The sequence below is a fragment of the Rhinichthys klamathensis genome, unplaced genomic scaffold (assembly GCF_029890125.1).
Source record: "Rhinichthys klamathensis goyatoka isolate OS25496 unplaced genomic scaffold, OSU_Roscu_1.1 h1tg000121l_1, whole genome shotgun sequence".
Classification (NCBI taxonomy): Eukaryota; Metazoa; Chordata; class Actinopteri; order Cypriniformes; family Leuciscidae; genus Rhinichthys; species Rhinichthys klamathensis.
This window is the reverse complement of record NW_026606658.1, coordinates 3,937,991-3,954,039: the sequence shown is the minus strand read 5'-3', so window position 1 is coordinate 3,954,039 and position 16,049 is coordinate 3,937,991. Positions and strand designations below refer to the sequence as shown.

At 39.1% G+C, this 16,049-nt stretch overlaps 1 protein-coding gene across 1 annotated transcript in view; it reads right to left on the bottom strand.

Moving 5' to 3' along the window:
* nrxn1a (neurexin 1a) overlaps positions 1-12,665 on the bottom strand; it is a 197,477-nt gene extending 184,812 nt beyond the window's left edge. The window contains exons 1-2 of the mRNA XM_056255588.1: positions 12,295-12,665; positions 8,838-10,129 (exon numbers count right to left, since the gene is read on the bottom strand). Coding sequence (XP_056111563.1) covers positions 8,838-9,549 — 712 coding nt within the window. The 5' untranslated portion in view covers positions 9,550-10,129; positions 12,295-12,665. The remainder of the gene's footprint in view (positions 1-8,837; positions 10,130-12,294) is intronic.
* Positions 12,666-16,049: the final 3,384 nt, after the last annotated feature.

Genomic DNA, 16,049 nt, shown 5'->3' with positions numbered 1-16,049 from the left:
TCATTGAGTCTATAGTACTCTGAAAGAGCGCTGTTCCATGGTGAGATGATGATAACACATTATTAAGTCATTCAAAAGCTGATAAAACACATGGTGAAATAGACTCTTCACAGTATATCAATGAACATGCGCAAACATGCAAATCGTAATTAAAAGTAAACTAAAAGACGGAGAGAAATGGGTGGGACCCCTAATAGCTACGATATTACTTCAGAGAAGTTGTTTTATACAAAGCAAAGCAAAGCAAAATATGTTGTTTTCCCTCAGGAAAAAATGTAAATAGCATATTAAAACATCAAGATTGTTTTTTTTGATCGGCTCTGAAGGGCTGTTCAAAACAATTTGTATCTTCAGGAGGAATATTTATCATTTTGAATGGCGTTCATGGTGCTTGTGAGGGGAATTTACAGGGGCTAGATGCGAAGCATGCACGTGTTCGGAAATAAAAATGCAGATAGATGATGCAACATGAACCTACTAAGAGAAAACAACATCATTCAAGTCAGGTCAGTAATAAAGAAATGTACAATACCTGAATATGCATATGCTTGTCATGTAATTACCCAATTTACATTGGCATTTTTAATTTTGATTAAAATGCAAATTACCTTTTATCTGTTCTTAGACAAAAAGGGTACATTACCTTCATTCATGCATTTATTCAACACACCTTTTACTTCTGGTGACACTTTCAGTCCCTGGATCAACTCACCCAAGACTCCCTAAAAATGGACTTGGCTATCTCAAAGTTAAAGCATCCAATCCTACCTCCGTGTTTTGCATCTTGAGGAGGAGAATAATGACCAGGGACTTACCGCAGCCGGTTCCTCCACCCGACCAAACACAAATTGCATGCACCACTACTGCCACAAAAAAAAAAAAATGCTGATGAATGTATGAATAAACAAATCAAAGGAGAAAAAAAAAATCATAAACAGAAAAGCGTGCCATGCCAGAAAAAGATGACAAAGAAATATTTTGCTGTTAGTGTTGCAGTGATAAATGGCAGGACATTTTCTATCCTTTCTTATCAACTTATGAAGAGACTGACAAACCCTAATTGCTTTGACAAATGTGCAAACTCATCCCACTGACAGCTTGGAAGGAAAAACAATTATGCTTAAAAAACTAACCCTGAACAGTTTAGTTAGCTTAAACCATCATAAAACATTAACTAACCATCTACACTTGCTTTACAGCAGTTTAACTGACCCACTCTATTGATTTTGTGCTTCAACATATCCTGCACACTGCAGAGACATGTGTGTCAAGCAGAGATGGGGACTCGAGTTTGAGACTCGGACTCGAGTGCGACTTAAGTCCCACACACAGTGACTTCAGACTCGACTTGAGACTCGTCCTCGAAAGACTTCAGACTCGACTCGGACTCGAGCTGCGGGACTCGTGAACAATGTTTATTTTTAGGAAACGTCTGATGAGCTCGCTGTTACCCCCCTCCCTCCGTTACCTATAACCTGCCTACGTAACCACGTACTACGTGGCCTATTGCTGGCAGCGCGCGCGCGACCATGAGAGGATAACAAACAAAAAGTTCGACTGCACCGGCCGCTGCTGTGCCATTCATCGTTAGCTTTAGGTTCAAAAACTTCAAACAAGACGCGCTCAAAAGAAGCGCTCAATGCAAATTATGCAGTATCACGATAAAAGATTCTGGCTCAACTACATCTAATTTTATCAGGCGTCTGAAAACGCACCCTGATAGGTGAGTAAACATGTTTAGCTCAGCATTGACCATCTACCGTTAGCTTGCTTATTGCTTTAGCTACCTAACGTTACGGGAGGTTAACTCCGATTGTCTTCCTTATGAAATATGAATGAGCGATTGTTTAATTGCCAAACTTGTGGTGGTCGATTAACGTAATGTTAATCATTTACGTGCCGCTGGCTGCCCGTTGTCTACAAACAGGTTACAGGATTATTGTTGTTTATGTAACGTTACAGTTTCATTTGGTTATAACGTTACACTGGTTTGAGAGTCTGGGATGTGTTGACTTACAGTATAACGTTAAGCTATGATTAGTTGCATAGGCAGTGCAGCCAGAAGAAGCCAGAAATGTTTTGTGGCCCATACCTAGTGAGTGTGTTAAGAGAAGAGAAGGTTAACCAGTCTGATCTCACCCTTTGGATTTTTTTATTTCTAAACATTTTGTTCTTAACAAGTTAACGTTACATGCCATAAGTTGGTCAGTTGCTTCACATTTACACTAAAGATTTTGAGCATTTGAATGTTTTGGAAGTGCACTGTAGTGTTAATTTCATTTGGACGCAATAGTTTATTTGCATTTAGCTACACTGATGTTTTGCACTAAATAGGAGTGTGTCAATTTTAGTGTTGTGAGTTATATCATTTTCTATATTTGGTCTTATGTCTTGGTATGTTCAAGCTACAAGGCAAAATAAAGAAATTAACTAGGTCCTAAAAGTAAAGCATTCTTGGTGTTTTTGTCATGTTGCAATAGCCTGTTTACACTGCTTATATACCAAAATCAAAGCTGATACTGTATGCTAATAGATAAAGGAGTCATAATAACATATGGTACCACTTTATTTTGATAGTCCACTTTATACATTCGACTAACTATAAGTAACTTTGCAGCTGCATGTCAACTAACTCTCATTAGAGTATTAGTAGGCTTAATATCTGCTAATTATGTATTATAATATCTTATTTTGTTGGTTCCCCAACAGATATTCTACTGACTATAAGTAACTTGGCAACTACAAGTCAACTTGTTCTCCAAACCCGAACCCACATCATAACCTGACAGTCTACTAATACTCTAATGAGAGTTAGTTGACATGTAGTTGAAAATGTACATGGTTAGTAGAATGTCTAAAGTGGACTATCGAAATAAAGTGTAACCTAACATATTACATGCTTCGAATTCCTTATATAAAGTTATGCAGTGTTCTAAGCAACCTGGATGGGTCGCTGTACGTGATGCAACACTTATAACCACAAGAGACTTGAGACTTGACTTGGACTCTAGCTCAAAGACTTGAGACTTGACTTGGACTCTAGCTCAGAGACTTGAGACTTGACTTGGACTCTAGCTCAGAGACTTGAGACTTGACTTGGACTCTAGCTCAGAGACTTGTGAGCATCTCTGGTGTCAAGTTCTCGCTTACAAAACCTTCCAGGACAGGGCCGAAATTTAGATATACAGTATTTGTGTGTGGATGCAGCAGCCATTTTGGAAGAACACCACACACACACACACATACGCACAGCCTGGTCTTCTCAGAGTCCGGCTGACCGAACAGCGGTTGTATTTACATTTCACTGACTGACAGATCAGGATCATATAGCCTCTCCTTAGCACTGCAGAGCTCACACAGAGCCAGCGACATGCAGGCTTTCATCGAGCTGACAGCTTCTTTTAAGTGCTGGCCTTGCATACTGCCCCGAATTTGGCAGCGAATAAGAGATAGAAATTGAGGATGACCTACACGCACACATGCTTGCCCTTCTCCAGCATGGGCCGGCGCAAGCAGGGGGCAAACGCGATGTGACGCCCGCACTCATGCAACCCTTTACAAACAGGACTGCAGATCCAGATGCTCGTTTAAAGCAGTTTTCAGCAAGTCAGAGCATGTTACTCTCAAACGCACACGCGCTGATCTGCCGTGGAACTCGCCCAAAGGGATCATATGACGAGCGTACGCTCCGCATAGCGCAGCGGCAAAGTCACTGAAGATGTAGCTGTCCACAACGATTGACTAAAACATCAAAAAACTGAGATAATGACCATCCAGTTGGAAGGGGTTGGAAAAGTTCCGCTGCATTTGATAACACCTAAATCACTATGCTAGAGTTTATTGAGGTATAAATTTGCTTATAGTTGAGCAGAAACCACTGGTAAATATAACCAAAACAAGAGTATTAATTGTAAAAGCTTCTAAACATAGCACTACATCATTGATGTATAGTCACTGTGCCAGTGATGGGGATTTTAATCCTCTTCACCAAATCTAGTTTAACATTTCCCCCGCAGGGAGCAATGTGCAGCATGTTCCATATTGCAGTCATCTACAGTACAGAGAGATTAGTGAGCTTAGTCCATCTGGAAAGGGTTCATCCGCCACTGATAGGGGAATTCTCAATATACAGTGTATTTGACACGGGCTCCCCCTCCATTCAAGATTATCAAGCGAATTTACAGGATCAAGGAAGGTGAAAGTCGATTGCAAGACTCGGGAAAAGCCCATAGATATTATAATAGCCAGGGGATTTTAGACTGGTGCGGCTGAAATAAATCCATTTCCGGTTTTTGACCTACATTGTTAGTATTTGCTTAATTTATGTACATTTATTGTAATGTACAGATTATACAAATGTCTTTTGACTTAAATGGACAGTTTACCAAAAAAGAAAATGTTGCTCATTTACTCAAACCTGTATGACTTGTTTTGTTCTGTGGAATGCAAAATAAGTTTTTGTCCATACAGTGAAAGTCAACGGGGTATACTGTAAAAAATAAATAAAAAAATAAATAAAGAGTTGCTACCTTAAATTTTTAAGTACAATAAATTTGGATGTTTAAATAATTTCAACTTAAATTACATTATTCTGACCTAAATTAGTTGAATCTTGTTAACTTTAAAAGTTGAAAATTGCCTAAATTATTTTGATGAGCAATGTAAAAACATATGTTGTCATAACTTATTGATCATCATTTTTACTGGAGTGCCTTAGTAAATTAAGACACGTCCAGTTTTTGACCTATACATTATATTAAGTTAACCTACAAATTAAGTATTTGCTTAATTTTTTTGTAGGTTTTTTAATATACGGATTACATTTACTCAAACCTGTATGACGTTTTGTTCTGTGGAAAATTTTTGTCCTCACAGTGAAAATCAACGTGGTGCATATATTGTTTTTGACCCTTAATGTTTTTATTGTATGGACAAAAATTGTTTGAACATTCTTCAAAAATGTCTTATTCTGTGATTCACGGAAGAAAGAAAGTCAGACAGGTTTGGAATAACACGCTGGGAAAAAAAATGCTAACCAAATATGATCAAATGAACTGGTTTTATTCAAGTCAAAAATATTATTTCATATTGCTAAAGCATCCTAAATAAATCAATTTTGTTGGTATAAATTGATGTATCAAGTAAAAAAAAACCCTGCTCTTTAAGGTAACAATTGCAGGCTACTACTTTTAAAGCGCATAAGGGCAAGTAAATACCAGAATAAAAATTTTTGGGTGAATTATCCATTAAAATCTTCCTTTTGTCAACTTCAAAACTGGCCCCTTGTGACAAGATTAAATGACTCACTAAAATTAATATGCTGATGTATCCAATTAAAGCAGGCCTTTTATTTCGTTAGCAAGAGGTTAATAGGCGTACACTACGCCGCCCGCATTAATTTACATAGATTCAATAGCAGAGGTTAAAAAAACCCCTTTAAAATATAACTGCATCATTAAACGAAACAGTGCACAGCCAGGAACCGGCCCTTACAACGTTAGCTCCACCACAAAAGATAAGAGATGAGGTGAAACAATCTAATCGCTGTTGTAAACAAGCCCTCCAACACAATCCAATTCTCCAACCAAAGTCTCCTAGCATATGAAACCGCACGGACGTCAATTGCAGATCCCTTACAGCCATCTTTAACCAGGGAGACGGAGCACATTATACAGTTAATAGAGCATAAAGATAAGGTATCAATGGCTGCAAGCTGATACAGAGTAGACTCTTTTGGCTTTCCAATTCAGACTTGTAAGAGCATTAACCATAATAACACAAAATAAGGCCTTTTCTCTAACCCCAGCAGGGCAAAAATATCTCATTACCCGTAGCACTGTTATTCTTTGCGGTGCGGACTGCCTTTCCCGCTGAGAGCCCCACCTGCTTTGCTAAAGAAGGTTATTACCACAACTGCCTGTCGAGAGAATGACGGAGTGGACGTGTGGAGAGAAAGGACATATTTAATCCACACACCACCCTTTCTTGCCTTGGATCTGCAAACACGTATAGACGCTCTCAAGGCACTGCACATGACGACAGGGGTAAAGCAAGCAGCACATATATCTAAAGCAAAAAGCTAGCAATTCATCAACGAACAATTTAATATGCAGCTATCCATTTTTTAGCCGCATAAAATACGAGTCTGGGTTTTTATTGCCAATGGCAGTTGGTGGTCAGCTGACAGATCACATCAGTCATGAAGCTGACAACACACAAAATAACTGAATGGAGGTAGAATGAGTCAAAGTGGCCTGCTTTCTCCTCAGCAGGAGCTGCATGGGCCAGATTTGCATTAATAACCTAAGTAAGGACAGATTTAGGCTAAGAGGAGTTTAAAATGATGCTGTTGTTTTAATGAACGATACACCAGCCCCATTTCTATTTCATTTGAGGAATTAAGCCTTCATGGTGCCATTTGGAGGTTTGATTTTGTGTTAATAGCTGCACATTTCTGACAGAAAAAGGAGGGATCATGCACTCTAAAAAAATAAAGGTTATTAACTGGCATCTATGGTTCCATGAATAACCTTTAAAATCCATGGAACCTTTCCATTGCACAAAAGGTGTTGTATATTATCATATTCTTCGCAAAAAGAAAAAATGGTTCTAAAAAAATGGTTTAAAAAAAAAAAATGGTTTAAAAAAATGGTTTAAAAATGGTTAATTGGGGAAGCCAAAATGGTTCTTCTATAGCATTGCTGCAAAAAAAAAAAATTTAACCTTATTTCCCCACCAGCGTTTTTGAAAAGAAGTTGCCAACCACCGCCAGCATTTTTGGTAGTTTTCACAAAATTTTCATGGCCCCCAGAATATTTTGTTGTATGAATATCTGAACATACAATATATCAAAAGAACGAACAGACCCTCTGCTTTTAAACAACAACAAAAAAACGTTTTATTCTAGCTTCATGCATTCTGTTTTTATCAACACTTGAATGTGGGTAAGTTTCATAAAAAAGCAACATTTTGAGCAAAAAGCTAAGAAAAAAAAAAATCACGTTTTTGTTAAAGACTACATCCACATCGGATTCAGAATGATGATCAAAACAGAGTAGATCGAGTCCATCAACACCCCCAAAGCTTGCACGTGGGTCAACATTTAATTCGGTAACATAAGGCAGTTTTGATTTATATGCGGTTTAATGTTGATGATCGCTGGTTTTTTACATGCATCTGCATAGATATGATATCGCTTGTTTCTGCTGCTTCTTCACATGTCTTTTGATCTGGAGAATGGAGATTCAGTATTATTTCAGAAGATGCGCAATCACTGTATAACAGTGAAAACATGGAAAGCCGGAGATTTACGTCAATGGCAGGGAAAGAGTTAAGGGTGTAGTTCAGTTGCCACATTGGATTCCATAAAAAAAATATATATACCGGACCGGTATATATATTTTACCGGTACATGGTATGTTTCTAAATCTAACTGAACTGATAATGTTCAAGCATGCAGCGCCAACGCCTAACACCGCTAGCCTCAAGATCCTCCAATATTGAATAAATAACGCTAATGATTCAGAGCTACACGTCCTGTGGCCTCCACAATCTCTCCACATATCCTCATGTGTCATCCCAAAGCGCATGACGGAGACCACTCAAAGCTGCGTGGGCAGGTCTGTTCTGACTCACCCGGCAAAGATGCGCATTTCTACCAGCACATGGGCTGGAGAGCGGCACATCTTGCTTTTAAGTAAGCTGCCGAGCATCTGCGGGCCCTGCCCTTTTGTCGTAATCTCATCAAATACACTAGACTATCCATTTCGCTGAGAGCCCAGCAAACGCCGTACCACAACGCGACTGCTATTCTAGTTTAAACATTCGTCAGTGAAACGTACTGTTGTGCTTTAGGAGGGCAAAATTTACTCAGTGGGTTTGTAGTTTCCTTGGCAACATGTTGCCTCTTCGGCTTATGGCCTAACCCAGACAATATCCATCAACATCAAGATCAGTCCACAGAGACGGTTGTAAAAATGAAGAAAAAGATGGAAAGAACATAAAAACAGTGAAATCGGACACCAAGGGAGTAAGTCAAACTAGGAAACCAACCAGAAACATACATATTCAAAAAGGAACAGACTTTACATGAAAATCTGAATTGTTGTGATAGGCATACAACCATCCTTTTTCAAAAGATATTAGCAGAAACAGCCTTCCCCTATTTAGTTACATCATCAATCTGTAATTACAATAATTCTGTAAGTGCAGTAGTGGAGGTTTACTGGTAAAGCTGGATTAATAAATTCTATGTGACGGTTGCTGAATGCTACATTGAGTATGTCATTTTTTTTTCCTGTGATATTGAAATTGCAACTTTGCCTAAGTCATTTCAGTGACTCTATGAAACATCTGGCTAATTACGTAATTAGAGCATCCAAACCCTTCAATTCAGAGGGAGAATAATATTCAAATCATCATACTTCAATCATGGGCTTGTGTGCATGTATTCAACTCATTTTCATACTTAATTGTAATGCCAGTGTAGTGTCAAGAGTATATTATGATAATTTATCATAAAAAAAAAGGAGTGAGGAGCCTCTGCTGACGTCATGTTATCAAAAAACACAGGCTTTCTGGAATTGACACAGATGGCACTAAAGCCTATTTAAATGATCGCCTGCTTCAGAACAATGGCTTTCTCAGACTGAAATCAGTGGTAATCTAATCATGTAATGTACTAGGCCTGTAGTGGAGGCCAGGAACAGACATGATGTAGCATGCACTGCCTTTGAGGAACTAGTGCAATGTTGAAACGAAAAAAGAAGTGGAAGGGCTGTGTTTCAAAAGACATTTCAACACCTCAACAACGGAGACGACGAATCCAGGCCTCTTACCTTCACTGCAGTCTTTTCCCTGGAATCCCGTTTCGGAGCAGTCGCAAATCGGCTCGTCGTTGACGATGCTGCAGACTCCTCCGTTCAGGCAAATGTGGTCGGCTTCGCAAATGTCGCTGTTGACTCCCTCGCTACCGATAAGCAACGGCTCGGAACTGTTCACCCTCAGATTGGTTATCCATCCTTTGTAGGGAACCTGATCTTTGATGGCTGAAGACGTGAGGCGTAGTGCTACAGATCGCAGTTCGGGAGGTATTCCTCCTAAGAATAAATGGCTGAAGACCGTCATGTCCCTCCTTTTCGACTTAACCTCCACCCACTTGATCTCTTCGTCCACAACTAACGTAGTGTTTTTGAAATTCCTGCGCAAGGTCACGGCGTGCCAGCGGCTGTCGTTGACGGCGGTGTCAGAGAGCACCGTCGCCGGCTCGGCGCAGAAGATGGAGAACCGCAAACTGAGTCTACCGTTGTGGATGAGCAGTTCCAAGAAGTCACAGAATCCCTCGTCGTCGAAGTACACTAAAAGTCCATGAGCGCTTTTGGTCTTCATGTTGAAACTCATTTCGCTCTCGCAGCAGGCGTTCCACATAGGAAACCTGGCCCATTGGCCTTCTGCGCCGGTGAACTCCATGCTGGCCCCCATGTCGACAAGGCAACAAACCAGTAAGCCTATCCAGATTAGATGTGCGCCGTTCCGCATTGAGAAGCTCATTGTGAATGGTAAAGGAAGTTAGAACTAACAATAGAACTAATCAAAACTAAAATGATTCAGCTCTCTTAGTGATGTGCTCCTAAAGTGTAACAGAGCTCCCAATGGCATACAGGACTGCTATGCATTTGGGGTAATTTATTCATTGTTCATTGAGAGAGGGAGAAGGCCTGTATTACGGCCCACTCTTTTCAATTTCTAGATACAAATCTGAATAAAGGGAGTCGCTAAGCCCGAATAGTGGTCTTCTAAAAAAATAAATAAAAAATAAGGCTACTGCTTTGCTTAAAAAAAACCTTCAGTGGGATCCAGGTGTGCTACAGTGGGGCCAAGTCATCAGAGTATCTATATAAATCGTAGCCATGTGTAGTGCTGTACAGCAGAGAGTTCATTAGGGGTGTTAAGGGTCATTAATGTCAGGGTCATTTAAGTCTAGTTAAAAGTCATCATGTACGCTTTAAGTCAGCACTAATCACAAGTGGACAAAAAGTACACTTTGCAGTGTTAACTTGCAGGCCCGAATAGGGCCCTCAGTGCTCACAAACCTTCAATTCACATCCGTTTTGACATATTGATCCATAATCTGAAAAGAATAGAAAAGAATATCTTAATTTCTTCATAAGAAATCAAAGAAAAGATGGGCTCTTTTAAAAAGATAGATAGCATACACACAATACAATCATTCATACACAAAACCACAATTTCATAGTGATATTGATATTGAAACCACTAATTTCACGCTGATATTGATTGCATTAATCTTCAATTACAACAGTACTTTCTGTTTGCTTTTTTTCTTTTCTCACTATAATTCTCAATGATTACAATGTATGTCTTATGAGCCAGAAAACTCCAAAGCATTTCATCATGTGGTGCACTGATGTTTTTGTCTATATAAATACTTATTTTAAAACAGTACCAAATACTCTGCTTAAATGATCAAAGGTGGTAAAAAAAAATCATAATTTTTTTAGATGCATGTAGGAATAAAGCAGAGAAAAAAAGCTTGAAAACTAAAATAAAATTGGATAAAAATTATACACAAATTATTTTTATTTCCATTTTATTTTCATTTTCAAGAGATTCTCTCTCATTAGGTTCACTCTTTAATACCATGAAATGTTACTACTGCTGCTGCAAAACTGGGTAGGTACTGTATTTTTATTAAATGTACAGTAAATACTGTAAAAATACAGTGATGTTACAAGCATAACAGGAAGCATTCTGGCCATTATATATTTTACTCCTCCAAACCATTTCTATATTTTTTTAATACATAACGTAATATACCAACCTATTTTAAAATCTGTTTGTTTCTGTAATAACACGGGTAGAACAATGAAAGACAACATGATGCCTTAAAAATCATCAAAATTGGTCTCTTCAGCAATTGTGGCAATACTAATATAAAGATAGAACACAGTGTTCCCACAATTAGGATACACAATTAGGATAACACACCACTAAAATAATGCCGTAAATAATGACTAATTAATGACATACATCATAAACCCTTCCAATGTGCACACCTGATAACATGAAATCTACAGAAACTAGCTATGAATAAGGCAATTCATATTTCATCGTTATAAAAAGTATTTTACTGAAAATTATACATATTGATTATACTGTAAATTGACTCAAATTATTTAATGTATACTTTTTTTACATATAAATGTTTTACATTACTTTAGTATTGTATTGTATTTTAAAATATAAAACATGTTATCTTATGGTAAGGTAACCAAGTTGTACTGTGGTATTTTGCATTCTTTTCCATTACAATTACGGACAGTTTTTACAGCGAACTGTGTGTAGAAGAGTCAGACGTATATGCAATGATATTTTACAGGTATTTCAGCAGGAGGACCTGTGCAGACTGACGAAAGCTCCAAGCGGGCGGCAGCATCGAAACTGTGTAATGGGCAAAATCTCGTTTGATTCAGTGAACCTCGTTCAGTTCAAGTCCTGCATCCCAAAATGAGCCCAGGGCGGGGGCTTATCGCGCGCCTCTTAAGCATTAATGACACTGCAATTGTCTGGCCTCTGGGCTGTCTGTCAACTGATCTCAACCAATCATTTCATGCTTGAATTCTTATGTGTTTACTGTCAGGTTTACACGGGGCTACTTAGCAAGATAACAGCCGACCCCTTTCACAGATGGATCTTACACAACATATCATAAGCGATTAATGTAGAAGGCAGTCTTATTTACCGTATTCGCCGCGTAACGATTACGGTAATGAGTACTGTAGATGGGGTCTGGAACAAAACACAATCCTCCTAATAGCCTCGCGCATCAGATTTACAGTCTCGCAACAACGGGATCCTACAATACATCTGCGCTTTTAAATCTAGACTCCATAACAGTCACAATGTGTTGTCCTTTTTCCTTTCCCTTGATTAATGTTGGCGATGACTCAGATGCGCAAAACATAGCCAATAATCAACCACCATCTGCTTAAACTGAGCGAGAGAGACACCTTTAACACGCCTCTACCACGTTCACTTTCAGATGCCGAGGACAGGAAATATAGGGAGTCATCAAATATCGCTTAAGACGAAGCAAAGGCCAGCAGTAAACACGAATGAATCGGCTGTAGAGCATAATTAAACAGAAATAAAGCCCAGCTGCAGCATCTCACCTGCGCGTGACTGCATTGAGCGCAACCATAACTCGCTCGGAAATCGGCACATCACCTCAAATACGCCTTCAAATTACACTTACACAATTCTTAATTATTTTACCTTGAGAAATGGACCATTGTGCGCCCCTTGACAGATCAACCTCACCGACGAACCTGGCTGATTTCCTCCACATCGATTAAAAAAAAAAAAAAAAATCACTGCATCGGTGTCGAATGAGCAGAAGAAATGGGAGCGATACAATTGCGTATGCGGATCTCCAAAGTCCCAATAGATTTTTCAAAAATAAAATAAAAATGGAGCCAACAACCAATTAAGATTAAGTACAAAACGGTTCAAGCTTAAGAATTTTTACAATATAACTGTTATTTCCTCGGTGTATATAAAATAGAAGATATCGCTCCCTGTTCTGTGTGCAAGACAAGGTGCGATGTGTTTCTCAGGCGAGCTTTGCCAGGGACTGTCAGCACATCGCGTCACGTGTCTCCCGGTTAGTGTGTGATGGAGGCGCGCGGGCGGGGCGGGAGCGCGCTGCAGCACCTTGGACAGCGCTCACCGTTATTAGCAACTCCACATACAGATGAGGGAACAGCTTTATCCGTGATCGCCACAAATAAGAGCATTCAGTCACACTTTACAGTACAGTGTGCATGTTGATCGGTTATATCGTAGGTACTTCATGCAGCTTATTTGCAATTTATTTTGTAAATCTGTTTTGATAAAAGTAAGTTAATGCTATTTAACTAAACATTTAGGCCTAATTATACTTGCACCATATACACGTGTAACATGGTAAAGTTATTACCGTGTAATACTGTAATGTAAACTATCACGGTGCATTTATACATTAAGTCATTTAATAATAAATGTAAGAATAATATCAGAATGACTGATTTGTCCGTAGGCACTAGCCCACAGGTCACAACCGTGCTGATATTCATTGCTACTGTAATACCATAGTCAATTAATTTCCAGTAACTTATGATTCAGGCAAAATAGTCTTTTTAGTTTGTATAATTTCTTCTTCACTAATGTCATTAGTTCCAAAAGAAATGTCAAGCTGCGTGTGTCGCCAAGCAACGCACAGACTGAAAGACGGTCTGGAGCAGTGTGTGAGTGGAGCAGAGACAGATTTCTAGCGTTATCATCACACGGCTCCAGCTCCACTCCAGGTTTTTATCTTTTCCAACTCCCTACACACACTAATGAGAGAAACTCCGGACTGAGCGATTTTGGAGCTTTTGGAGTCACGATGTTAAAAAAAGCTGCAACCACTAGCTGCATATACAAAAATAAACTATTTAAAAATTCCCTAATGATTAAAGGGAAGACAAATAGTCATGGGTTTATAATAAAGTCACCATGAAATCAAAATTAACTAGCCTATTATTTTTTTATGGAAAAAGCTACTGTTGTATTTATTATAAATTATTTATCAGTGCACATCTTTTATATATTTATTCATATGCAATTGTAATCTTTAATCAAAATCTTCCCTTCCCTCCTGCAGCGAGATCTTTCCTTTGATGTATGACGTGTATGCCAGCGCAAGGGCGGGACAACCTGTCACTCATATGAGATCACAGCAGCAGCAAAAGACAACAATCCAACGATTCCATCAATTCCCAATGGACAAAGCCAAGTCCCCTCCTAAATTTGTTCTTGTTCAATAGCCGTTTTACTCGGATTTACATTACAATAGGGATGAAAAGATTAAGTTAAACTAAGGGTACATAACACACACCGTATCTGTCAATCTCATGTTAATATTGAGTACCTTTAGTTTAGAGTACCTATAGAGTAGTATTGCATCCTTCATATCTCCGAAGAGTCTTTATTTTGATCAGATTTATAAAATACTTTATCTGAAAACAGTCGAGCACCTGGAGGCGTGCCGTGGGCGGAGCTAAAGTAGCACGATGTGGTTTTAGAATAAACAAATGGATTACAGTATGGTGGTCACCTAAACAAATGGATTTAAACACACAATACATCATCGCAATATCCCTGGAAAACTTTTGATTCATTATAAATTCGTGTCGTTTACATTATGCACTTGCGGGCCTATTGACAACAAAACACAGACATTTAACGTTAATGCAGTTTTACTTACCCCCTGCGGTTCCGACTCATGACCGGGATCTTTTATAGCTGGCCTGGGACTGCTCCATATTCAGTTTCAAACGATCTGCAAATCCAGCGTCGAACTGGGCCTTGCTTATAAAACATTCGTCACCGAAACCCGGGAACAAACAAACACACGTAACGTTACTTGAACAACTCCGTTGCTGCCCCGGAACAAATTGCATCCACTGTTCCCTTAACACTGGGTTCTTTGGGAAGCTGAATACGGTTATCTCACCCTCACAACCAAAAACACACTTTGGTGACATGATTTCGAGGTCTAAAAGCAAATTGTCCATTTTTTCTCGAGCAACGAACGAAAGAACCACGTTGATGGGCGTGCTCTTGCTCGGGCTGATGTGTGCACGCGCTCTTCCGGTAGAAGTGCCCATACAAGGAATTCCGTCCTTTATTACGTCATAAAGGGCCATACTCGAAAAAAACTTTCCCAAATTTAGGCTGCTTGTTCCACTCCAAATTTGTATGCCCTTCACTTGCTAACTTCCCTCCGTCTCGTGGACTCGGATGTGTGTCATTGCTTACGTTGCACGAGTGCCCACTACTGGCGGAACTTTCGCATAATAAGGTTTAAATGGAACCACTAAGCCCTTGAACACTTAGAATTCACTATGGAGCTGATTTATTATTTAAACCCCTCTTTTACTTATTAATTTGTTTATCCACCAATGTATATGCATATAAGTTGTTGGAGAATATATAAAATCGTATATATGAGCTGTTGGAGAAAAAAATAAAATTATAAAAATGAAAAAAAAATTCAATAGTATAAACTTTGACTGTGAACATAAGGTTACACGTACACGTAAGCTACACGTATTATGTGATTAAATCTCAACATGATGTATTATGCACTATTATGCGATTAATTCTCAAAATAATACACTACAGTTGAGCGTGATCTGCTGTGACATCACAATCAAGTTGAATTGTGGGATATAGAGCAGCTTGAAGTGTACATCGGAGATTCGCTCCCTCGGTCAAAATCGAGGGGACGAGGGTCTGTCCATTTAAACTTCCCTTGTCCAAAATGGCGTCAGGGAATGGGAAGTGCTTAGGGAAGTTCAAGAGTGTGTCTAAAAGTGGAGTGGAACGCAGGCTTATACAAACCCTAAAGGAGTGTTTTTGGCACAGAAATGGCCATGTTTAGCCTGGGAAAACCCAGACGAACTTCCTGCAAATTTGAGATTTGCTTTGCTAGTCAGTCTGGCCAAGAGCCCATTCAAGCCCATTTCCAATTTTTCCAAATCGAGGCACCAATCACAAACGTTCAGGCGGGCTTTACACGATGACGATAGCTCTGATCGGTTTTAGGTCTATCCAATTGCGCCCAGAGGCATTTGAGCGACGTCCGTTGGTGACGCCCCTTTGGAAATGGGCTGTGAATGAACCTTTCCCAGAGCCACTCTCAGTTACAACTGAGAAGGGTCTGGTGTCAACCAGGCTAACTGTTTAGCATGAGAATCCAACTCTTTAATGGTGTAAATAAGTCAGAATGCACGAAATAGCATTAGACACCCCTTTAAGCTCATTCAACAGCATTTGTGGCATTAATACCACACAAAGTCTCTCCTTTTCAACAAAACTACAATACAATAAAATAAAATACAACACAAAACAAAATAAAAAATATAAAATAAAATAAATAAAAACAGAAATCTGGGTGCATTTGCAAGATGGAAGTGAATAAGGCCAATCTGTAAATGATAAGACGA